The 18914-nt window shown below is 53.6% G+C and overlaps 1 protein-coding gene across 4 annotated transcripts in view; it reads left to right on the top strand.

Annotated features, from left to right (window-relative positions):
- The window catches only part of KIAA1671 (KIAA1671 ortholog), a 115178-nt gene that overhangs the window by 89312 nt on the left and 6952 nt on the right, over positions 1-18914 (top strand). For all 4 annotated transcript variants that reach the window (XM_014594789.3, XM_059713332.1, XM_059713333.1 and 1 more), the window contains 3 exons: positions 7718-7836; positions 14555-14810; positions 17839-18013. In XM_014594789.3, the coding sequence (XP_014450275.3) occupies positions 7718-7836; positions 14555-14810; positions 17839-18013 (550 nt within the window). The remainder of the gene's footprint in view (positions 1-7717; positions 7837-14554; positions 14811-17838; positions 18014-18914) is intronic.

The raw sequence follows: 18914 nt of genomic DNA, 5'->3' as shown, positions 1-18914 counted from the left end.
TTCCTTCCAGCAGTTTTTTTTTCAGGAAAATTAGCATCCTCCGTACGCAGGGCTCCTCTTAAACAGTGGATGCACTCCCTTCCTGTCTCCTTTTACCTTTCGAGTTTCCCATTTTGTTTCCTGAGCCGTTCAGCCTCTGGCCTTCTGCGAAGTGAATGCCAGCACCTGGGACAGGGCAGTCGGAGAGAAGGCATTTACTGCGCTCTGTCCGGAGAGCACGGGCCGTAGCTGGAGGATGTTGCTTCCCCATCAGTAGGATAAACCTATCAGTGCTTATCGGACCGGTCTCATTTATCTCCCCTTGCTGCACTTTGGAGGTCAGTTGTGAAATCAGTGCACACATGCCCTGCACGTCTTTAAAGCACTCGTATTCCTCAATCTATAAAATGGAAAAAACGCCAAACCCCAGTACCTGCCATGGCAATCCCGTTGTTCCAGAAAGGTTTCTGTTTGGCATGTCCTCATATTTGTAAGCAGAGGCAGGCTGTACACTCAGTGCTTTTTCATTCTTTGTCTGTTTGAAACCAGCAAACAGTGTCCTTCAGGGGTCTGAAAGCTGGTGCACACTCGTTTCAGCAGGAAGAAGTATGCCTGTAAGATAAATGACGTGTATACAATGGCTTGGTTCACTTTGGAAAGCTCTCTACATCCACTCTTTGCAGGAGAAACTTTATTAGCAAAGATGGTTCTTGTGCCTGCGTCGGGGAGGCCTGTGTAGCGTGTTATGATGCAAGATAGGCTCCTTATCAGGACTCCCATGATAGCTTCACCACCGGTTATCATGTAAACATCTGTGCAATCGCACTGTCTGCTGATAAGACTCCCGTATCCTCCGGCTGTGGCTCTCGGTACAAATGCAGCTCTCCTTGCGAACTCGGCCTGGTTTTGTGCAGAAAGTGGTGTGAGGCGATAAACGGTCTCCGCGTATTGATTACACAAGGGTTTTAGTCTGCCATGCGGGAGTGGGATTAAAGAAATTACATAGCAAGCATCACGAAGAAGGCTAGCCGAGCCAGCAGGAGAAGCGGGGAGGGAAGTCAGAATAACACTTTGCATTGGTGCTGGTGCCTTTCAGAGGACTTGGCAGCGGAGGTTTCATATTATCATCATTTTATCATATTATCATTATGATCATTTGTCAGCTGGTCAAACCCAGGAGCAGAGAGGTGGATTGCCTTGCTGCAGGTTGTGCGCTTCGCAAGGGGTGGCAGGGAGCTGAGCCCACAAGCAGCAGTTTAGCCTCTTTTAGGCTGCGGGGAGACTGCAAAAATTGGTGCAGGAAACGTTTCATTTGACGGGCACGTGCCGACCTGCGCGTGGGGACCGCGGACTTCTTCAGCCTCTGGAAAGCGAGCGTCTCAGTAGTTGGGCCTGGCTGGTAGGACCGCTGTGGGATCATGATCTAAAATGCTTTAAATAGTAGTATCTTCTTCCGACTTTGTTCCATATCGACACTGGTTGCAATGTTATGGAGACGAGACACCGACATGTGAGCAGGCAGCTGCGAGGTCTCGGAGCGTGCGGGTCACGCTGCTCTTTTTAGGTCTTGCGGGAGGTCCTGGTTATTTAATATTCCCGGGGCCGGCTCCTGAAGGCTTGTTCCACGGGCAGCTGTGCAGACCCCCTCCAAAGGTCAGACCAGAACGACGGGCAGTTTGTCGTGGCACTACTGAGGAAGTGAGTTAGTTTGCCTGCAGGAAGAGGAAGAGAAGAGATTAATTGGTCGGGAAGAAAACGTGTGACACGTGAACTCCTACCGAAGGAGGTTTCCACGTGCAGTGTGAGCCTGAGGTCTGAAACTAGTCGCAGATGCTGCTGCACACAGCATCGTTGTTGCACGAGGGAGATGCTCTGTGAAGGATAAAGAGAGGTGCTCTGAGATGAAGGATGCTCTGTGCATGGACAGCACTTGTGTGCAAGCACACTCGCTTCCCGATGGTGGTAGAGAGAGAATCGAGCGCGTCCGTTTTGGGACGGGAAACGGGGCATAGGTAATATAGCTTTTCCTGGAGAGAGGAACAAGTCGGAAGATCCCTCTGCCCACAGATTCTCCACCGAACAGAAGGTGGCAAACTCCAGATCGCTTTCCGCGTGGCACAACGGAGACTTGAAACCTGGAGATGCGTCTGCGTGATTTATCTGAGAGGTGCTGAGGCCACAGAGTTGAGATGCCCAAGCAGAGCACTTGCTGGCCGTCCGCGACGAGCTGGTTGCTGAACTGCGTGAGTTTTCGAATGCGCCTGTGCTGACCCGTGGCTTAGCCCAGAGGGCTCAGCATCTTTCTGTGAGGAGATCCACGTGTTACCGCGCGCTATAGCGCTGCTTGGAGAAAGCAAGAATTCATGTTCTTTTCCTTGTACTAGAAGTGTAAATTCCCCCAAGCAGTAGCCCTGCTCATTAAAGGAAACGAACAGAAACCAGCCAATTACAGCGTGTGCATTAATTATGAAGTAACCTGCTATCTGGCTGGCAAGCTGTCAGCGAATGCTTGTGCGTCTTTCCCCAGGTAAATGGGTCTTGAGCAGAACTGATAACTGGCTTCTCAGCAGAGTACTCGAAACCCTTCTGCCGGGCGGCGGCGTGTCCTCCCTGGGTGCCCAGGTATTACGTGAAACAACACGCAGCATTAGCAACCGGCACCTTGGACGTGGTGAGATGCAGCCTAGTGATAAAACGTCTCCCTCGGCCCGTCGTGCCTGCACAAGTGATGCTTCAGGCTTTCCTTGCTGCTGCCCAATTGCCAGCTACTTGGCTTCATGACGTGGCATAGCACAGGGCATGTCACGGTTGGTATTGCCACGTCCCCGACGCCAGCCGGGGAAAGATGTTTCCCCTTGGCTTGCTAAGATCTGCAGCCCCCCGGTCATTGCAGGTTCTCGGCAAGACCCCGTGTCAGCCGTGCAGCTTCTTTCCTGGGCCCAGACCTGCCCCTGCCCTGTAACATCCACGCTGTAGCGTCCACGCTTCGGTGCCCTCCCTGCAGGCCCAGGCGCCGAGGTCGCACAAGAGCTGTGCTGGTCTGGGTGGCGTTGCACGGCTGTAGGGGCAGGGAGCAGGAAACCGGCACCAAAAAGCAAAAGAGGAGCTTGTGGGATATTTGACTCCCGAAACCTGGAATTGCTTTCAGGAGCGGTGGTATGCCATAACGCAGTGCAAAGTGTTCCCCCAAGGCAGTGCGAGAACAGGGCCCTCTGGCACACTGCGATGCTTGCCTGGTTTGCCCACGGGGCTCTTGCCGGCGCAGCACGAGGCCGCGAGGATGCCGCACTGGCAGAGGCAGCCACGTTTGAGCGCAGTTGGCGAGCGCCACGGCATGCCCACGGACCTTTTGCTGTAAGATTTGCTAGTGTAGGTCTGAACAGCACAGCCAGGAAATCCCACAGTGATCCGCTTCTGCCGGTTTTACATGCTGAAGGTAACAGCCATGGAAATGAGCATCGCCCCCACAAGAGGAAATGTGTACGTTTGGAGCTGTCATTTGGCATGAGGAATGCAAGAGGGAACCAACATGTCTGCATGTGATGCCTAATTTCAGTAACCATCTAGCTTCAATGGGTGACTCAGCCCCACTACGAAACGCAAGGCACCGCAGCGCTGCGGGCTGGCGTAGCGTGCGAGAGCGGGGAGCGTGCACGCCTCGTGCAAGGCCAGGGTGCTTGCAACCAGTACCACCCATTTCTTTTGTTCTGAAAGGATTCATTTCCATTCCCTCCCTGTTTGTCTACATTAGTGCCTAAAACCCTTGCCTGCCTATGTCCTTAGACTAACATGGCTACAGCCAGCAACCCTGCATCAGCTTGCTAGCTTCACGAGCCAATTATGTAAAAAGGAAAGGTCAGGGACAGAATGCAGAAAGGCAAGGATATTCAGTGTTATACATACTGCTACCTTGGTAATTCACTCCATTATATACCTTGGCTTTACTCGGATTCATGTTTTACCTTAATACCTTCGTGCTGCGCTGCTATTGAGAACAGGATCTGATCGTAATTGTGCTGGGATAATGCTCAGCTAGTCAGAGCAGATCTCCATTTTGTTCCTTAGGTGTGCAAAGAGAACAACGTGGACCTGGGAGCCCAACCCCGAGTCTGTTTAATGCAGCGGCTCTCAGCCCTTTTAGACTGAAGGCACCCCTGGTTAGGCCCCTCAGAAAAAACCCCCTTAGTTTTCACTCTTTTTTTTTACTATAGCAAACTAATAGATCAATTCTTTTGCTGCAGAGAACTCAAAGTCCACAACAGGTCGGATAACGCCATGCATTCCTGTTTGAGATCTCCGGGATTATCTTGTGAATCATGTGCCGAAGAGCGGTGACGTTGCATGGTGCCCCACAGCACCCTCGAAAGGATCTCGAGGCACAAGTCTCCTTCGGGCATGTCTGTCCTGTCTCTGGCCTGCGCTAGGACGTGCCGCAGCAAACACGGCACACCTCCTCCTCCTTGCACTCCAGATCGGGAAACATGCCAGGCAGCTCTGCCTCGGGCGCGTGCCCAGCACTGCTCCAAGGCAGCAACATCCCAAGAGTGCAGCCCGTAGTGCGGGGTACCAGAGCATGCGTAGGAGACCTGGGCTTCCTCCTCGGGCTGCCCCACTGACTGTGGGTGATCAGTCATGACCGGAGCTGAAGTCCGGTCAAAATGAGAGCTTTGGGAGAGGTTGCTGAGCAGAGAACGGCTCATCAGCCCTGCCCCTAATTACGCCTGCTGCGTTCGTGCCGTAACGTGGCTTCCAGCGACTTCCACAAGAGACTTTTGGCCCTTCGCAGGTGCAGAGCAGTTCGCGTGCGAAGGCCTGAGCGTACAGCTTGCATGCAAGTACGTCCTGGGATGAGTTACTTTTTAACCACAGAGTTTGGGTTACAGCCGCTGGTCATTTTCTCTGCATTGATCCCTGTAGTGCCGATCGAAGCCGTGGACGACATTTTGGTGGGAGCGAGCTAGAGGTTTGCGGTTCGCTTTGGATTCCCATATCAGCTTTTCCCTTCTGGGCTTCTGCGTACGTCGCTGTCTTACAATCGGTAGTAAAGCTCTCCCCTCCTCTCATCGTGTATACCTAGGATGCTTTAAAATGTCCTCGGGGAACATTAGTGGCTACAGTACCACTTATTCCCATGAAGTGAACCAGTGCTCCATTCATCCGCATAAAAGTTCAGTTATCTATAAAAAAAAAATTTAACAAGTAAAGGTTGCTGAGCGTGTTAGGAAGTAGGAGGAGTGCTTGCCGGTTGTTCAGCAGCCAGCTTCCGAAGTGAGACAAATCAGCGTTTCTTGGAGGCTGGTCGTAGCGGAGAGAGGCTGTCGCGCTTGGTGATTTGTGGTCACTGAAAGTCCTTGCCATCGTCCGGGTCTTGGCTGGCCTGCATGAAACGAGTGAGAAGGCCTCCATCCGGCGCACGAGGGACAGCTATCCCCCGTACAGCTCCCAGCGCTGTGCCTGGCACTAATCAGTAACTTCACTGGCAGTTTCTTGAGAGAGAACAGGTGCTCAATGTGAATGATCCTTCGGCTCAAGCTGGGTCATCGCTGGGAAACCTTCCCCTGCCGTGTCCTGTGCTTAGTTCTGCGGTCGGAGCAACCTCTGGGCTCTGGTGCCGTCGCTCTGACGCCTTCCCATCGCCTCTCACTGGTGCTAAACTTGCTTCGAAGTTGGAAAGAAAGGCATTTGCCTCGGGAGGAATCCGAACCCGGGGCAGAGGTGGTATCCGTTATTAGACCAGCTAGATATTTGCAAAAACAGAGCTTTATTTGCAAGCTTTCGGGCCCAAGATCTCACAAAGACCTGCTCCACGCAGGGCCACCAGGCATTAACTTATTAGTGGGAATCTGTTCTGCCTTCCCTACAGCTTATTGCACACTTTAAGACACGCTCATCCACACTGTTGTTCTAAAAATGTTTGTTGAGTGGGTGGACGTGCCTGCAGCAGCTGTAGCAGAGTCCTTCTCCGTCTTCCTGCCTGCGCCCCGGGGGAATCGCGCCTGCGTTCGGGGTACCCGTGACTTGGGTGGATGCTGCTGTATCCCGGTGTCATTTCCTTCTTAAAAGATGTTTTCTTCCTTCCCTCATTTGACCTAGTCCAGATTATTCAAGGCCCTATATTGCAGCCATATCTTTGGCTCATCTTCTCCTTGTTGCTCATCGTGTCTCTTCCTACCCTGGGGTTCCTGCGTTCGAGCGCGCGCCTTCTCTTCATCTTGCTGCCGGCACCAACCGGTCAGAAAGGAAACCAGCCCCGAGTCCCACCTGGCACCCCACCAACCTGTTGCTGTGTCACCAGGCCGTACATGATTGAAATGACGGTATCTTACAACATAACAGATAGACCCTGTGGGTGTGGAAGCGGTGGAAGCCCCATTGGTTGAATATCAAAAAGCTAAACCAGACGAAACGCGCAGCTCTGCTCTAGGGCGCTTCCTTCGGTAATGGAGGAGGAGCAGGATGGCCGCGTCTCTTCGTTTCGAGTCTCTCTGATGATCAAATGTTGGAGGGAACCGTAAATGGTGACTGGGGTTAGGAGGCAGCATTGCCACCACTCCCACGACCCCGTCATTGAACACGAACCGCGTGCACCGTTCTCTTCCCGTGCGCTCGGCGGCCAGACGGGACTCGCAACAGAGACGCGGCGCGTCGGCGTGCGATGGCTTGACCCTGCAGGCTGGCGCAGGCACGGAAGGACAACAAGTGGCCGGAGAGACTCGTGGAGGCTCGTCCGGAAGTGCCGTTTCACGTCCGGCACCGCGCGTGTTGTGCACGATAACGGAGCACGCTTCAGCTAGGAAACCACGTAACCTGCTTCCCGGGACAGATAGGACTGGAGGGCAGGGGCTGAAGCCAGTCCATTGCTACGTGAGGCTGTCCCCTGCACGTTTTTTGCTAACTTTAAAGGCTTTTGTGGATTTATGAAGCAACTTCCCAGTACTAATAAAATAGCAGCCGAGTTTTAAAAGGAACGCTGACAAAGAAATGGGATGTCTGACGTTGCCTATTAAAATAGTCAGAATAGGAGAAATCTTTGGGACTTGGCAGGTATGCCCCAAAAATGTATTTGGCAAGAACAATGGGCCTTTATTGTGGGGACCTGCCCTGTGAGCTTTCAGCTCCTGCTTTTGGCTTTGCAGCAGCAGTTCATTAACAAAGAGCATTTTCTGGGCTCTGCACATTTCTGTTGACCTAATCACGATGCTGCTGCGCAAACCCGGAGGTGGGTGAAATGCAGCTGCAGCAAGTGATTCTGCTGCCTTATAAACAGAAGCGGGGCGAGGCGCGGCGCGCGTGCCGGCGGGGCCGTTGCTAGGCAGGAGAATTCGACTCTTCCAAAAACCCAAATGCTTCCCTTGAGAGGATGAGGCAGGGCCCGGCTGTGCTGTTCCTGCTCCCGGCTCCGGGAAGCCGAGCGTCTCCTGCAGCATTCACGTGGCCGTGCCCCCACCTTGCTTCCTAACTCATTAGATATGAAGATGCGCTAGCTGTCGCCACGTATCCTGGAGTTATTCAGACAAGGTCATTGGTGCCTGCCTCGCGCCCCTATGATTTGCCCACGAAGCGTTCGTTTCATCCAGACCCGCGGTCGTAGGTTTGAACGACAGTAGTTTTCCTTGTCTGTACAGGGGCACAGTTCAGCCCCGGGGGTCTGAGACTCGCTCTCATCAATTAACTCGGTAAACTGTTTAACCAGGCTGGTAAAGGAATAACACGGCGTCTCTGTTTTATTGTGTTTCAGGATCAGCTGAAGCAGTGTTTTGGCAGACAGCCCCCCGAGGCAAAGGACACAGACGCGCTGGTCCAAGAAGCCGACAGCCAGTATGGGACCTGGAGCGAGCAGCGTCACAGCGGGGACAGGTAGGACGGGGGCCGGCGGACGGTCCTGCCACCTGAGCGTGGGCTGTTCTTCTCTTTCCCATCCAGTGCGTTTGTCCCATTTACCGGGCAGCGGCCTCTTTTCTGTGACATTTTAAGATGAATCCAGGCGTCTCTCTTCCGTGGCACTTTAAAAGTTCCTGTAAAAACGGCATTGTGGAGTTGCCCATTCACAGCTCTGCCAAAGTCGCCGTGTTTACAGGAGGAGAGGTGTTGGTTTTTAGCCGTTAGCCCTGCAAGCTGCAGCTGGGGCTGAAATTAGAGCTGTTTCTCCTGGCTCGTTCGCTGTCGGCATTATGTAAGTAATGCACACGCCACGGGAAGTAAATCAACAGTTCTGTCGGTGCGTGTGCCAGACTCGGATCTAGTCGTTGCTTGTAGCTGCTAACTGAAGGTAACATTGCAGCGAGTCACCTTGTCCCGTAAACCGAGCACATTTGTTCTCGTAGGGAACGGGTGTGTTGCCTGTCTTGTGCCCTCACTTCCCTGACTGTAACCAGAACGTGGCCTGCAGGTTCGGGGGTGGCGGCACAGGTTTGGGATGTCCGCTTTCCTGCGGCAGATGATGGTTTTATGAAGTTTTCCTCTCCTAAAAACGGATTTCCTTTTTCTGGTGGACAAAGGTGGTTACACAAGGCACTTGCACACTAGATTTTTCCTCCCAGCTTTTAGTGTAAGTTCTGGTACCAGACCCACACCTGTCTAGATAGCCAAGCTGCAACATAAGGTGATGGTCAAAACCTGCTTGCAAAAGCCACAGCGAATCCTAAACAGCAATGCGGCGAGCCGTTCCAGCACTTAATTTGAGTCCTGGTCACTGCATGTGCTGTGATAAGGTGTTCCCAGTCTTAGCTTACCGTAAGTAAAGTAGTACGGTTATAGTTTAGTTGCTCGCCAGCCAGATAGAGGCTGAAGATACTCATCACCATCAGCATTTCATTTTAATACCATTGGGCTCCACTGAGCGAGAAGCTCCTTCAGGTGCCTGCTCGGGCTCAGGCATTGCCCCGGCCTCGGGCCAGGCTGCGCCAGAACCAAACTCTTCAGCAGAGCGTGGCCACGACGGCTTCAATTCTGAATTTCCTTTATGTCCTCCTAGCTGAAACCTGCTGGTCGCTCTCCTGTCGCTCGTGCTCAGACTGCGTTTTCTTTTGGGAGATGCGCAGTATAAATATTTTATTGCTTGCTAAGGCGGGCGTGCTTTATGGTTGAGAAGCTCTGATGGGCTGACTAAATGATATGCCAACATCTAAAGCTCTTCAGCAGGTGAAACTTTCATTGAGTGTTTTATAGCCGCCCTTTCAGTGACATCCGTTTCCAGCCACAAAGCAACATCCCTGTCGGATGCACAGGCAAGAGCGCTTGCACGCTTATACCAAAGCTGGACTGCAGCCGTGGGGGTTCGCCTGCGCTGGCATTTTTAAGGTGACCTTTTCTCTCTTGGTTAGACAGGCCCCGAGCCTTGGAGGTTTTGTTTTCCCAGCAGAAAATATTAAACAGAGCAAGGTGTAAAGGGGAATGTCCTAATGGGATCGTAGGGCCGCCAGGCATCTGCCTGCGTGCCGTGGGTTGGCCTCCGTTATCCATTGCAGTGGGAGCACCGGGGCCTGACCTCAGGACGCAGCACCTGAATAGCACGGGAGCCGACTTTGCAATAATGAATTTTAAAATGGGAATTTGCTTGGGATATTTAAAGCTACATTATGCCCTCTGTCCACTCTCTAGATTTTTTAAAGCTGCGGTGGGGGCTGGAGGGGAGAGGTGGGGGTGATCGCTGCTGCTGGTTTAACAAGCCCCTGCATTAGGTGAGGGTGAGAGTTAACTACTCTCTGAACCGGATTGAAAAGCGAGGGTGGTGTTTGTCCACTTCAGCCTGAACAATCGAGCTGGTGTGCGTTAGATAGAGGAACCTTCCCCGCTCCGAAAGAGCAAATGCTTCAGCTTTCAATCACTACCTTGTCTCATTGTTCTCTGCCTTTTTTTCACCCCCTAGGTTTGGTTTGGATCCAGCCCTGTTTGCAGCCTTCCCTTTGGGTTGGGGTTATTTTCCTATGGGCTAGTGCTCCTGATCCATACCCGCCCTGTTGGGCCTTGTTGTGTCAGTGGTGCTTGGCTCTCCTGCATGTTAAATGTGCTTTGCGTGCTGCAGCCGCGAGCGCACGGTCACCTGCACAGCGCTGGCTGCGTTGGGAAGCTTACACCTGCTCTCTGCTTTGCAAAAACGTATTGAACGTCCTGGGAGCTTCCAGCTGACTCTCGCTGTCTGCCTGGGATTTGATGGCTCTCTCTAGCCTCCCAGCCACATTCCTGCCCCCGTCTGACATCTGCTGGCAACTACCTCAATTGCTGGGGAGGCATGCCCTGGGGACCTCCCAGCCTAGAGCAAGGGGCAGGAGGTGCAGGGCTGCACGGGGACTGCCCCGAGCGCCCGTGGGTCGGTCATTCTGCTCCGCAGAGCAGCCGTGGGGGGGATGCAGCAACCTCAAGCACCACGCAGACTGCACTGGCTAGTTTCTGTGGCTGCTGGGCCACGGAGTCCACTGGCCAGAGCTTTTCGTCGTGTTTTAGTCATCTGGAGGCTCTGGCTGCGTCGATAGATGCACCGTTCCTGGTCTCGAGGCCGTCTCTGACCGTTTAGAGCTAGCAACGGCCTCTGTAATGAAAGCTGAGATTCTGACTCTCCGTCCTGGGGCAAGGTGGCACTATCGAGGCAAAATCAGGGGCTATGTAGCCACAAGGTGCACAAGACCCTCTTGATGGATGGGCCTTTTTTGCAAGAACAGAAGTGCTGCATGAGTTAGTGCAGTAGAGGAGCACGTCTCGTGCTCGCTTGCAGCGCGCTGCGGCAGGGAGCTTGTTCGAGCAGGCAGGGATGGGTCAGTCTGGGGGTGAGTCTGATTCCCCCCTCTATTTAAACAGAGAGAAGGTTTTATTTCCATCTTCCTCTGTTCTCTGGTGCGCTCCCCCAGTCCTAGTCCATAGTAAAAAAGAACAGGCTTGTTTTTAAATGAAAAAAGTCTGCAGAGAGGCGGGTTCTGTGTCTCCTGTAAGAGAGCGTGCTGGTTGTTAGATCATGGGACTGCCGTGTTGTGACGGTGTGGCAGGTGATCATTTAGCTCTGTCCTTCTCCAGGTAACTGGAGGAGAGGGACTGTCACAAAGATTTAGAAAAGAAATGGAAAGTAATACATGAACAGCAAGTTGCACATTCGCCTTTTATCATCCGTAACCGCAGTCCTTCAGTGCGCTCGCGGTACACGGGGCTGGTTCTTTGCACTGCACAGATACAGAGAGCCCTGCAGTACATTTCAGAGGTCTTAAAGGGAAAAGCAGGGTTCAGGATGTCTCCTGAATGACACTGGTGGTGTTGCACAACCTCACACCAACAACGTATGCATCCATCCGTACAGCACCTCAGCACCATCTGACTGCGACTCAGAATTAACCATGAAAGCAAACGGTGAACTGGAATTGGTGCACTTCTTCTTGTGTCTCGCCCCTTGTGCATCTTTGGGTGCGCACGGCATGACTTATTTATACAGCTGACAGATTGAGTTTTCGGAGGAGCTCTTTGCGAGAGGTGCAGACGGCACATTGTTGGCCCAAACTCTGGGATGTGCAGGTTTTAGCCCAAAGAGCTTGCCGTCCCCATGACGCTGTGGACGGGACCCCTTGGTGCCGAGGGGCGAGGGGATGACTTCTGCTTCTGTTTCGGCAGTTGTTGTGACTTGGCTCCTTTGCCTCGTGCTCTTGGGACGGCAAGGATTGACGCTGCGTAATGGAGTCTCATACTTCAATTATCTTTGTCATGTTCTTATTGATTAGCTACACCACCGTGCTTAGGATATAATGATGCTATAATTGTACAAGGCCTCTAAAAGGGAATCCATTAAAAGGTTTGTGATGAGGAAGCCACCAATTAGTATAAATCCAAGGAGGGCAACTGTGTTTTCTAGCACTGCTGACTTAAAAGTAATTTCAGTTTGAAAGGCTGCGCACGCTGCCTCGGCTTCAGTCCGGGGGTATGAGAAAGCACAGGTCTTTCCAGGATGTACAAATTGGGATGGATCTCTCTAAAATGTAGCTCAAGGGGCCCTGTCGCCAACTCCTTATCTCCCTGCGTTCATGCACATGCTCAAAGGAGTGATGCCCCCCATTTGGATAAAGAAAAGCAGACCACGTTCCCTTTGGAGCTCATTAGTTGGCTGCTTAATTGCCTGGGGGGCTGCTAGTGAGCGAGGCAAGAGGCTTTTCCTCCATTTACATGCTGGAAACTCTGTGCAGAGCTCCCCAGCCGTCGTCGACCTGGAAATTAATACACGTCCTGTCTCTCGATAGCCGCAGCGCTTCCCCCAGCAACAAAATCCTGAGTGTTTTCCTTCCAACCTCGTCATCACTGTCAGGGCTGGATGCCGCTGCCTTAAAAGTGTGCCAATAATCCTATCTGTACAGCTTAAGATCCGTGGCTTTTAAAAATAGCAGGTACTTAGTACTGAAGGATCCTTGCAAAAAGAAGCGACTGAGCCACGGATGCTCCTCTGTTACCCGCAGCTACAATCAGAGCCACCTCTTTGCTAATAAAAACCTGCACAACCCCCCCTTGTCCCTCCCACGGAGCTGCGTGTTTAATGCCTGCTGCTCCGCCGCATGCAGCGTGAGCCAAGCCCGTGTTGTCCCGCGGGGGGTAGTGACCAGCGTGAGCCCCCCGTCTCTCTCCTAAGTCCTTCCTCTGCCTAGCGCGCCAGGAGAGAGGATGGAGATGCTCGTGCTGATGTCTTGCAGCGGTGAGAAGCAGGCCTGGAAGACCTCGGTGCTTGTTATTAAAGCACATGTGGCAGAAAGCGATCTGCTGGCAAGGCCTGGCGGCTCCAGTTCGAGGCTGTAGGGCCATCTGGTGCTCGACGGGTGAACTTCACCTCGTTTTATTTTAATTAATCCAGTGTTTTGCATTGGGTGGGTCTCTCTCTGCATCGCCTAGGATGTAGCAGGGAGGCTCTTCTCTAGAGGAACGGCTGCTTTGGAGGCCGAGCATTCATAATGTAGAAGCAAAACCAACTGTGAGCGCAACGGAGAGGAGCCGCAGGGCAGGATGAGAATGGAGTTAGCAGCCGTTTCTCCAAGGGCGAGCATCCCCTTCTAGTCTCAGGGCTTGCTCCTTGGGTGCTGTGTCGGGGCTTTGCTGTGAAAGGACCCAGACACCTGAGCTAGTGCCGAACGGCAGGGTCCCAAGCATGTAACACCATTGCACTACCCCCCTGCGTAGCCCAGGTTGGCCCCAGGTGTGCTAACAGGGTCCACAACAGCTTCTGGATCCCTTTAACCAAGTCCCCCCTCCTGTCGTCTCCTAACGGGGGCTGCTGCTTTCCAGCCCACCGCTGCTTTGGTCCTTTCCAGCGGTGAAACCAGCACTGGCTGCCTGTGGGGGACCAGCCTGGCAGGGTTTCTCTGCAGAGGTCGAACTAAAGACGGGAGAAGGCACCGCACAAAACTTAGCGTTTCTTAATCGACGCATCTCCCAGTCGCAGGGGAGCTCCCGAGGCAGGGCGGATGGGAAGTGAGCCCCTCCTTCGGGTAGTTCAGCACAACCGGGAACCCCCAGACCACGGGAGCCCATTGCACTTCTGGAAACGTTATGCTCGTCTTTGAGCAGGGAGATGTTGGCATCGCGCGTCTCTGCGCGGGCCCTTCAAAGAGCCTCCTGGGCAGAGCAAGGGCCGGGCGGGACAGCAGAACGATTCCCACCGGACCACCTTCCACTCCCAGGACAAGGCACTGCGGGCAGATTGCCTTCTCACACACGAATGGACAGCAGGGCGCATGCATTATAGTAAAATAGCTCCAAACAAAACCCTCCTCTAGACACGCTTTCCCCCTGGCAGAGGATGAGAGAGGCTAGCAAGTCGCCCGATAAGACCCTGCCCGCAGTCGTGACTACCACGCTGCTCCGCGGGGCTGTGGGTAGGGGGTGACCTTGCTTTCCTTTCAGATGTGCCCTGGTCCCGAAGCATCGGGGCCTTGGCTTCTGTGCATCTAACGCGGAGCCTGTCTGGGCTCTCCAGGCAGCGTGGTCGTTTCCCCAGAGCCTGTCCGTGCGGGTGCGGGTGCTTGTGTACGTGGGTGCGAAGGTGACTGTTGCTGAATACAAAACCCTGTGCCTTGACTTAGATGTTCCTTTTCCTGTGTCCCCCGTCCCTGCGGAAATCCAGTACCTTGAGCGAGGCCATTGGGGGTGCAGCGGCCTTGCAGTGGTGGTGGTTCGCATCCTCTCCGCTAGCCTGCCGCACCTCCGCATGCCTGCTTGGCTCCCGGCAGGTGCGGTGTGACGTTGCTCTGAGATGCCCACCCGCTGTGGCCGTGCCGAGCCCGGGCCCTACATGGCCGCTGTCCTGTTGCAGAAAGCACTTTGGGTCTCCAGCCCTCTGTCCCGTGGGGCAGGCGTGGGACCTTGGCCAAGGGCCCCGTAACTCTGCTGCTATTCTCTGCCCCCGTCGCTGGCCTGGGGCTTGGGGAAGAGGACTCGGCTTCGGTGTGTGCCACGGCACACGTCCCCGTGACCTCAAGCTGCGCGCTGGTTCCAGGACCGGGTGGTCTCTGCCTCTGTGTCTGTGTGTCTGTCTGTCCCTCAGGCTGCTGCCTAAAAGTATTCTCGCACGTCTTCATGCATCCAGCTGCCTCACAAGCGTCGCCCTCTTGTTTTGCAGCTTCGTGCCTGAATCTCCTTCCTCAGAGAACAATGTCATTTCAACCAGAAAGCAAGCCCCAAATAGCCGGCTGTCTTTCTCATCTCAAACGGAGCCAGCCTCTTCAATCGACCAGCCAGAGTCCTCCTCCAGAGACCAAAGGAGCACCAGCTTGGACCAGTCCAGCACAGACATGGATTCAACCGACGGCACTGACGGAGCGCCTCCCACAGACCTGTACCCCGATGAGAAAAGCGCGGACTTCTCCTTCATCGATGTAAGTCGTAATTCCTAGGTACCTAGCCCACACGGTGAGGAGCACGCTCATCAGCGTCCTCTGCCCGCTTGGCTCCACCGGGCACCACCTTTTACCCGCTCCCACTTGGTGCCCAACTTCCTGTGCAAAATACTTTCGAGAGCCAAGTCGTTCCAACTCCTCTGACCGCTGGGTTTCCGGGAATTAATTTCACCCAAAGAATCTGAAGGGGCAGCGATTACGTGTCAGCCTTGCCGTTGCTTTATTAAAGCTGCGCTTCAATTGCCCGTTTTTCCAAGATGATGGGCTGTAGCAGAGGAGTTGAATGGCTTCAGGAAATGGAAACCGTACACTGCAGAGACGGTGTAGTTAAGTGATACAGATTGCTCGTACTCTTAGCACTGTGAGAAATGTGGATTTAAAGGCTACAGATGCTGGGTTTTAATGCTGTTTGGCTGATTTATAGTAGGAATATCTTTCTGCAGGCTTTTAAAAATCACATTTCTAAAGAGCAGTCAAAGGTCCCCTGAATGACACAGGCATGCAGATACCAGGGCTTCTAGTCACCCACAGTTAGCTCGGCTTTACTGCCTTGTAGGAGCACACGCACAAGCAGTGCACGTGTCCGCGCCGCGTGCAGCAGCTGGGACGTACTAGTTTCTCTTGGGTGGGAGTTGCTTTGCTCTCCTAGTACTGAACTGGCGGCAGGGACTGGAGAAAGCTCGCTGTCAGGTCTTACGTGCTTCTCCGCCCCCCGTTTGTGGTGGAGCTGGCGGCTGTGGGGACGGTGGAGTACACGACGATACCCTGCAGTGCACCTCATCCCCTTCACGTGCCAGTGCAGTGGCACCCTGGCTTGGCCAGGCGATGTATGAAGGGGGGCAAACACTTCCTTCGCCTTTCCAAATGAAGCCTGACAGCCCCGGTGCTAGCCTGCAGTGCAGCTGCTCTGCACATCACTGCTAGCGGAGTCGGGATGTAGGACGCGATCTTGAGGCCTCTGTCACCGTCTTACCTAGCAGCTGCAGGCATTGCTGCTAAGCACGGCTGTAAAAGCGTGGCAGGCTGGTGCATTTTGGTGAATGGTGAATCCTGCAAGGCACACTGGTCTTAAAATATGTCCTGGCAAAGAGAAGCTTTCCCAGAAGGACGGAGGCATTGGGCTTGGGAGGGAGACTCGGTTACAATCAGCAAAGAACTGAAGAATGAAACTGCCCTGCTCTTTGCTCTCTATTCACCGTGCCTCTCTGCATGGCGCGGGACTTATCTAAAAGAGCTGACCGTCTGCTTTTTGCCAGGGTCTGATATTTAGCTCGTAGGCTCTTTGTTGCGGGCAAACCGCTTGAAATTTTGGAGGATTTGGTTTGGAGCAGAGAGATTACAGCAGTCTGTCCCAGGGAGAGGCTCTTTGGTTCTGTAAATCCCTGCCTTCTGACGGGCTGTCAGCCGCTATTAGCCAGGAAGAGCACACGGGTCTTCAGAGTTTGCTCATTGAAAAATAACGCTGCCTCCATTTGGTAGATCAGACCCCCAGAACAAAACAGTCCCCCTAGGAAACCGCTGGAGGCCTGTATCGTTTCATAGTTGGTAGGGTTGGAAGGGACCTGAGCAGATCATCAAGTCTGACCCCTGCCGTGGCAGGAATGATTATCTAGCCTCCTTTTGAAGACCCCCAGGGTAGAAGCGAGCACCACTTCCTTGGAAGTTGGTTCCAGATCCTAGCCGCCCTGACAGTGAAGTAGCGCCTCCTGATGTCTAGTCTGAATCTACCCTCTGCCAGCTTGTGACTTATTTCTAGTCACTCCTGGGAGTGCTCGGGGGAACAGGGACTCCCCCAGTGCCTGCTGGTCCCCCCTGACTAGTTTGTAACAGGCCTTCTCTTGTGGAGGCTGAACAGGTTCAGGTCCTGTAGCCTCTCCTCGTAGGGCCTGCCCTGCTGCCCCTGACCATGCGGGTGGCCTCCTCTGGACCCTCTCCATGCTGGCCATGTCCCTCCTGAAGTGCGGCGCCCAGACCTGGACACAGTACTCCGGCTGCGGCCTGACCAGCATCGCATAGAGGGGGAGGATCACCTCCTTGGCCCTGCTCGAGATGCATCTGTAGATGCACGACAAGGTGCGGTTGGCCTTGCTGACCACGTCTCCACACTGTCGGCCTGTGCTCATTGTGGCATCAGTAATGACTCCAAGATCCTTTTCTGCCTCTGCACTGGCGAGAAGGGAGTTCCCCAGCCTGTATGTCTGCTGCTGGTTCTTCCCCCCAGGTGCAGCACCTTGCACTTGTCAGTGTTGAAACCCATCCTGTTCTCATCCGTCCACCCCTGTCACCTGTCTAGGTTCGATTGCAGCCCGTTCCTCCCTGCTAGCGTGCCCACTTTCCCCCAATGTCTTAGTGTCATCAGCAAATTTGAACAAGGTGCTTTTCACCCCCCGTCCAAGTCACTGATGAAGATGTTGAATAGTGCAGGCCCAAGCACCGAGCCCTGGGGGACCCCACTACCCACATCCCTCCAGGTCAAAAATGACCCGTCCACCACCACTCTCTGGGTGCGGCCCTCCAGCCAGTTAGCGACCCATCTGACTGTATAGGTCTCAACACCACAGTCCCCTAGTTTTTTAATGAGAATGGGGTGGGAGATAGTGTCGAAGGCCTTCCTGAAGTCCAGAAAGACTATGTCCGTCGCAACACCTGCATCTAAGGATGTTGTGACCTGGTCGTAGAAGGCCACCGGGTTGGTCTGACAGGACCTGCCTCTAATGAACCCGTGTTGGTTGCCCCTGAGCATCATCCCCGCTGCTGGCCCCTCGCGGACATGCCCCAAGATAACTCTCTCAAAATCATTGCTGTCGTACAGTCTCACCCTTCCAGCTGAATAGACCGTTAATTAATCTGAGTTTAAAATAACAACAATAATGCTAACGAACACACACATTCTTAATGACATGGAAATAGGCTTATGCTTTAAAAAGACTCCCAAGATGTTTATGGATCTGTGCTCTGTATCCGGGCAAATCGAAAACACCCTCATGGGTACTATTTTTCTTTAAAGCAAACCGCTGTCCTGGATTCCAGCGTGCTGAAAACCCGCGTGCAGCTCAGCAAGAAGAGGCACCGCCGGGCCCCCGTCTCCTACGCTCGCAGGAGAAGCAGCGGGATGGAGTCGGAGAGCAGGCGCGCTGCGACGGACGAGACTGACAGCGCGTGGATGTTCAAAGACTCCACAGGTACGTGGGCAGCCTGCCGAGTCCTCAGCCCTTGTCGCCTGGGCCGTGCGGACGGGATTCCTGCCCATTGTGCTACTATTTCACTACGAACGTGACCTTTTTTCCTCTCTGTTTAACTCTCCTGGTCTTCTACATCAGTTATTGCCCTTCCTTCTTTCGACACCCTCTCCCCCGCTGCCCCCCACCCGGTGGGCGATGGGTCCCTGCGCCATGCCGGGCTGGTCCGTGGAGCCCTGGGCAGCCGGGCAGCGTGGGCGAAGGAGGGCTGCGGTGCAGAGTCTCTGCCTGTGGCAGACCACGCCGCATAGGACGGGTTTATGGCTGCAATTCCAGCAGCCCCTTCCTCCCTGCTCCCTGCTGGAGGGATAACGGGTGGGATTTTTCAAACATGCTATCAAGTCACTTGGGAGCACAAGTCTCATGACTTCAGTGGAGTGTGGGATCTGAAGTCACCTAGATGAGAGACTTGCATTAAACTTGGCCTCTGCTCCGCTGTATGAGGTCTGGTGGTGCGTGGCTGAATGGGGTCCTAGCTGTGAGAGTTAGAACAGGTCTCTTTAATAGCACGCTCTTCTGTTCCATAGATTTGCTCAGCTTTTTTGATGACTAGTGCACAAAAATCACCTTGAGCCAGCAATCTTACATGGCTGGGGGGTTTTTTTCAGTGAGAAAAACTCAAGGGCAGCAAAAGCTCATTTCCCTTTTAGCTTTTAGCAGAGCGATTTGCTCTTTGCTTTTTTAACCTTGTTCTCCAAACGTCGCTGTTAAATAAATTCTAGCGCTGGAGTCCATGCTAAAACTCCCGCAGTCGAGACATCAGTTGTGCAGCACGTTTGTAGTTCGTCGAGTTAAAATAACTGAAGTGCGGGGATTTACTGTTTCATCTACAGTGTATTTCCTA

This window comes from Alligator mississippiensis, chromosome 10 (assembly GCF_030867095.1).
Source record: "Alligator mississippiensis isolate rAllMis1 chromosome 10, rAllMis1, whole genome shotgun sequence".
NCBI classification, from domain to species: Eukaryota; Metazoa; Chordata; order Crocodylia; family Alligatoridae; genus Alligator; species Alligator mississippiensis.
Note: the sequence above shows the minus strand (reverse complement) of the source record. Positions and strands in the feature narration are given on the sequence as shown.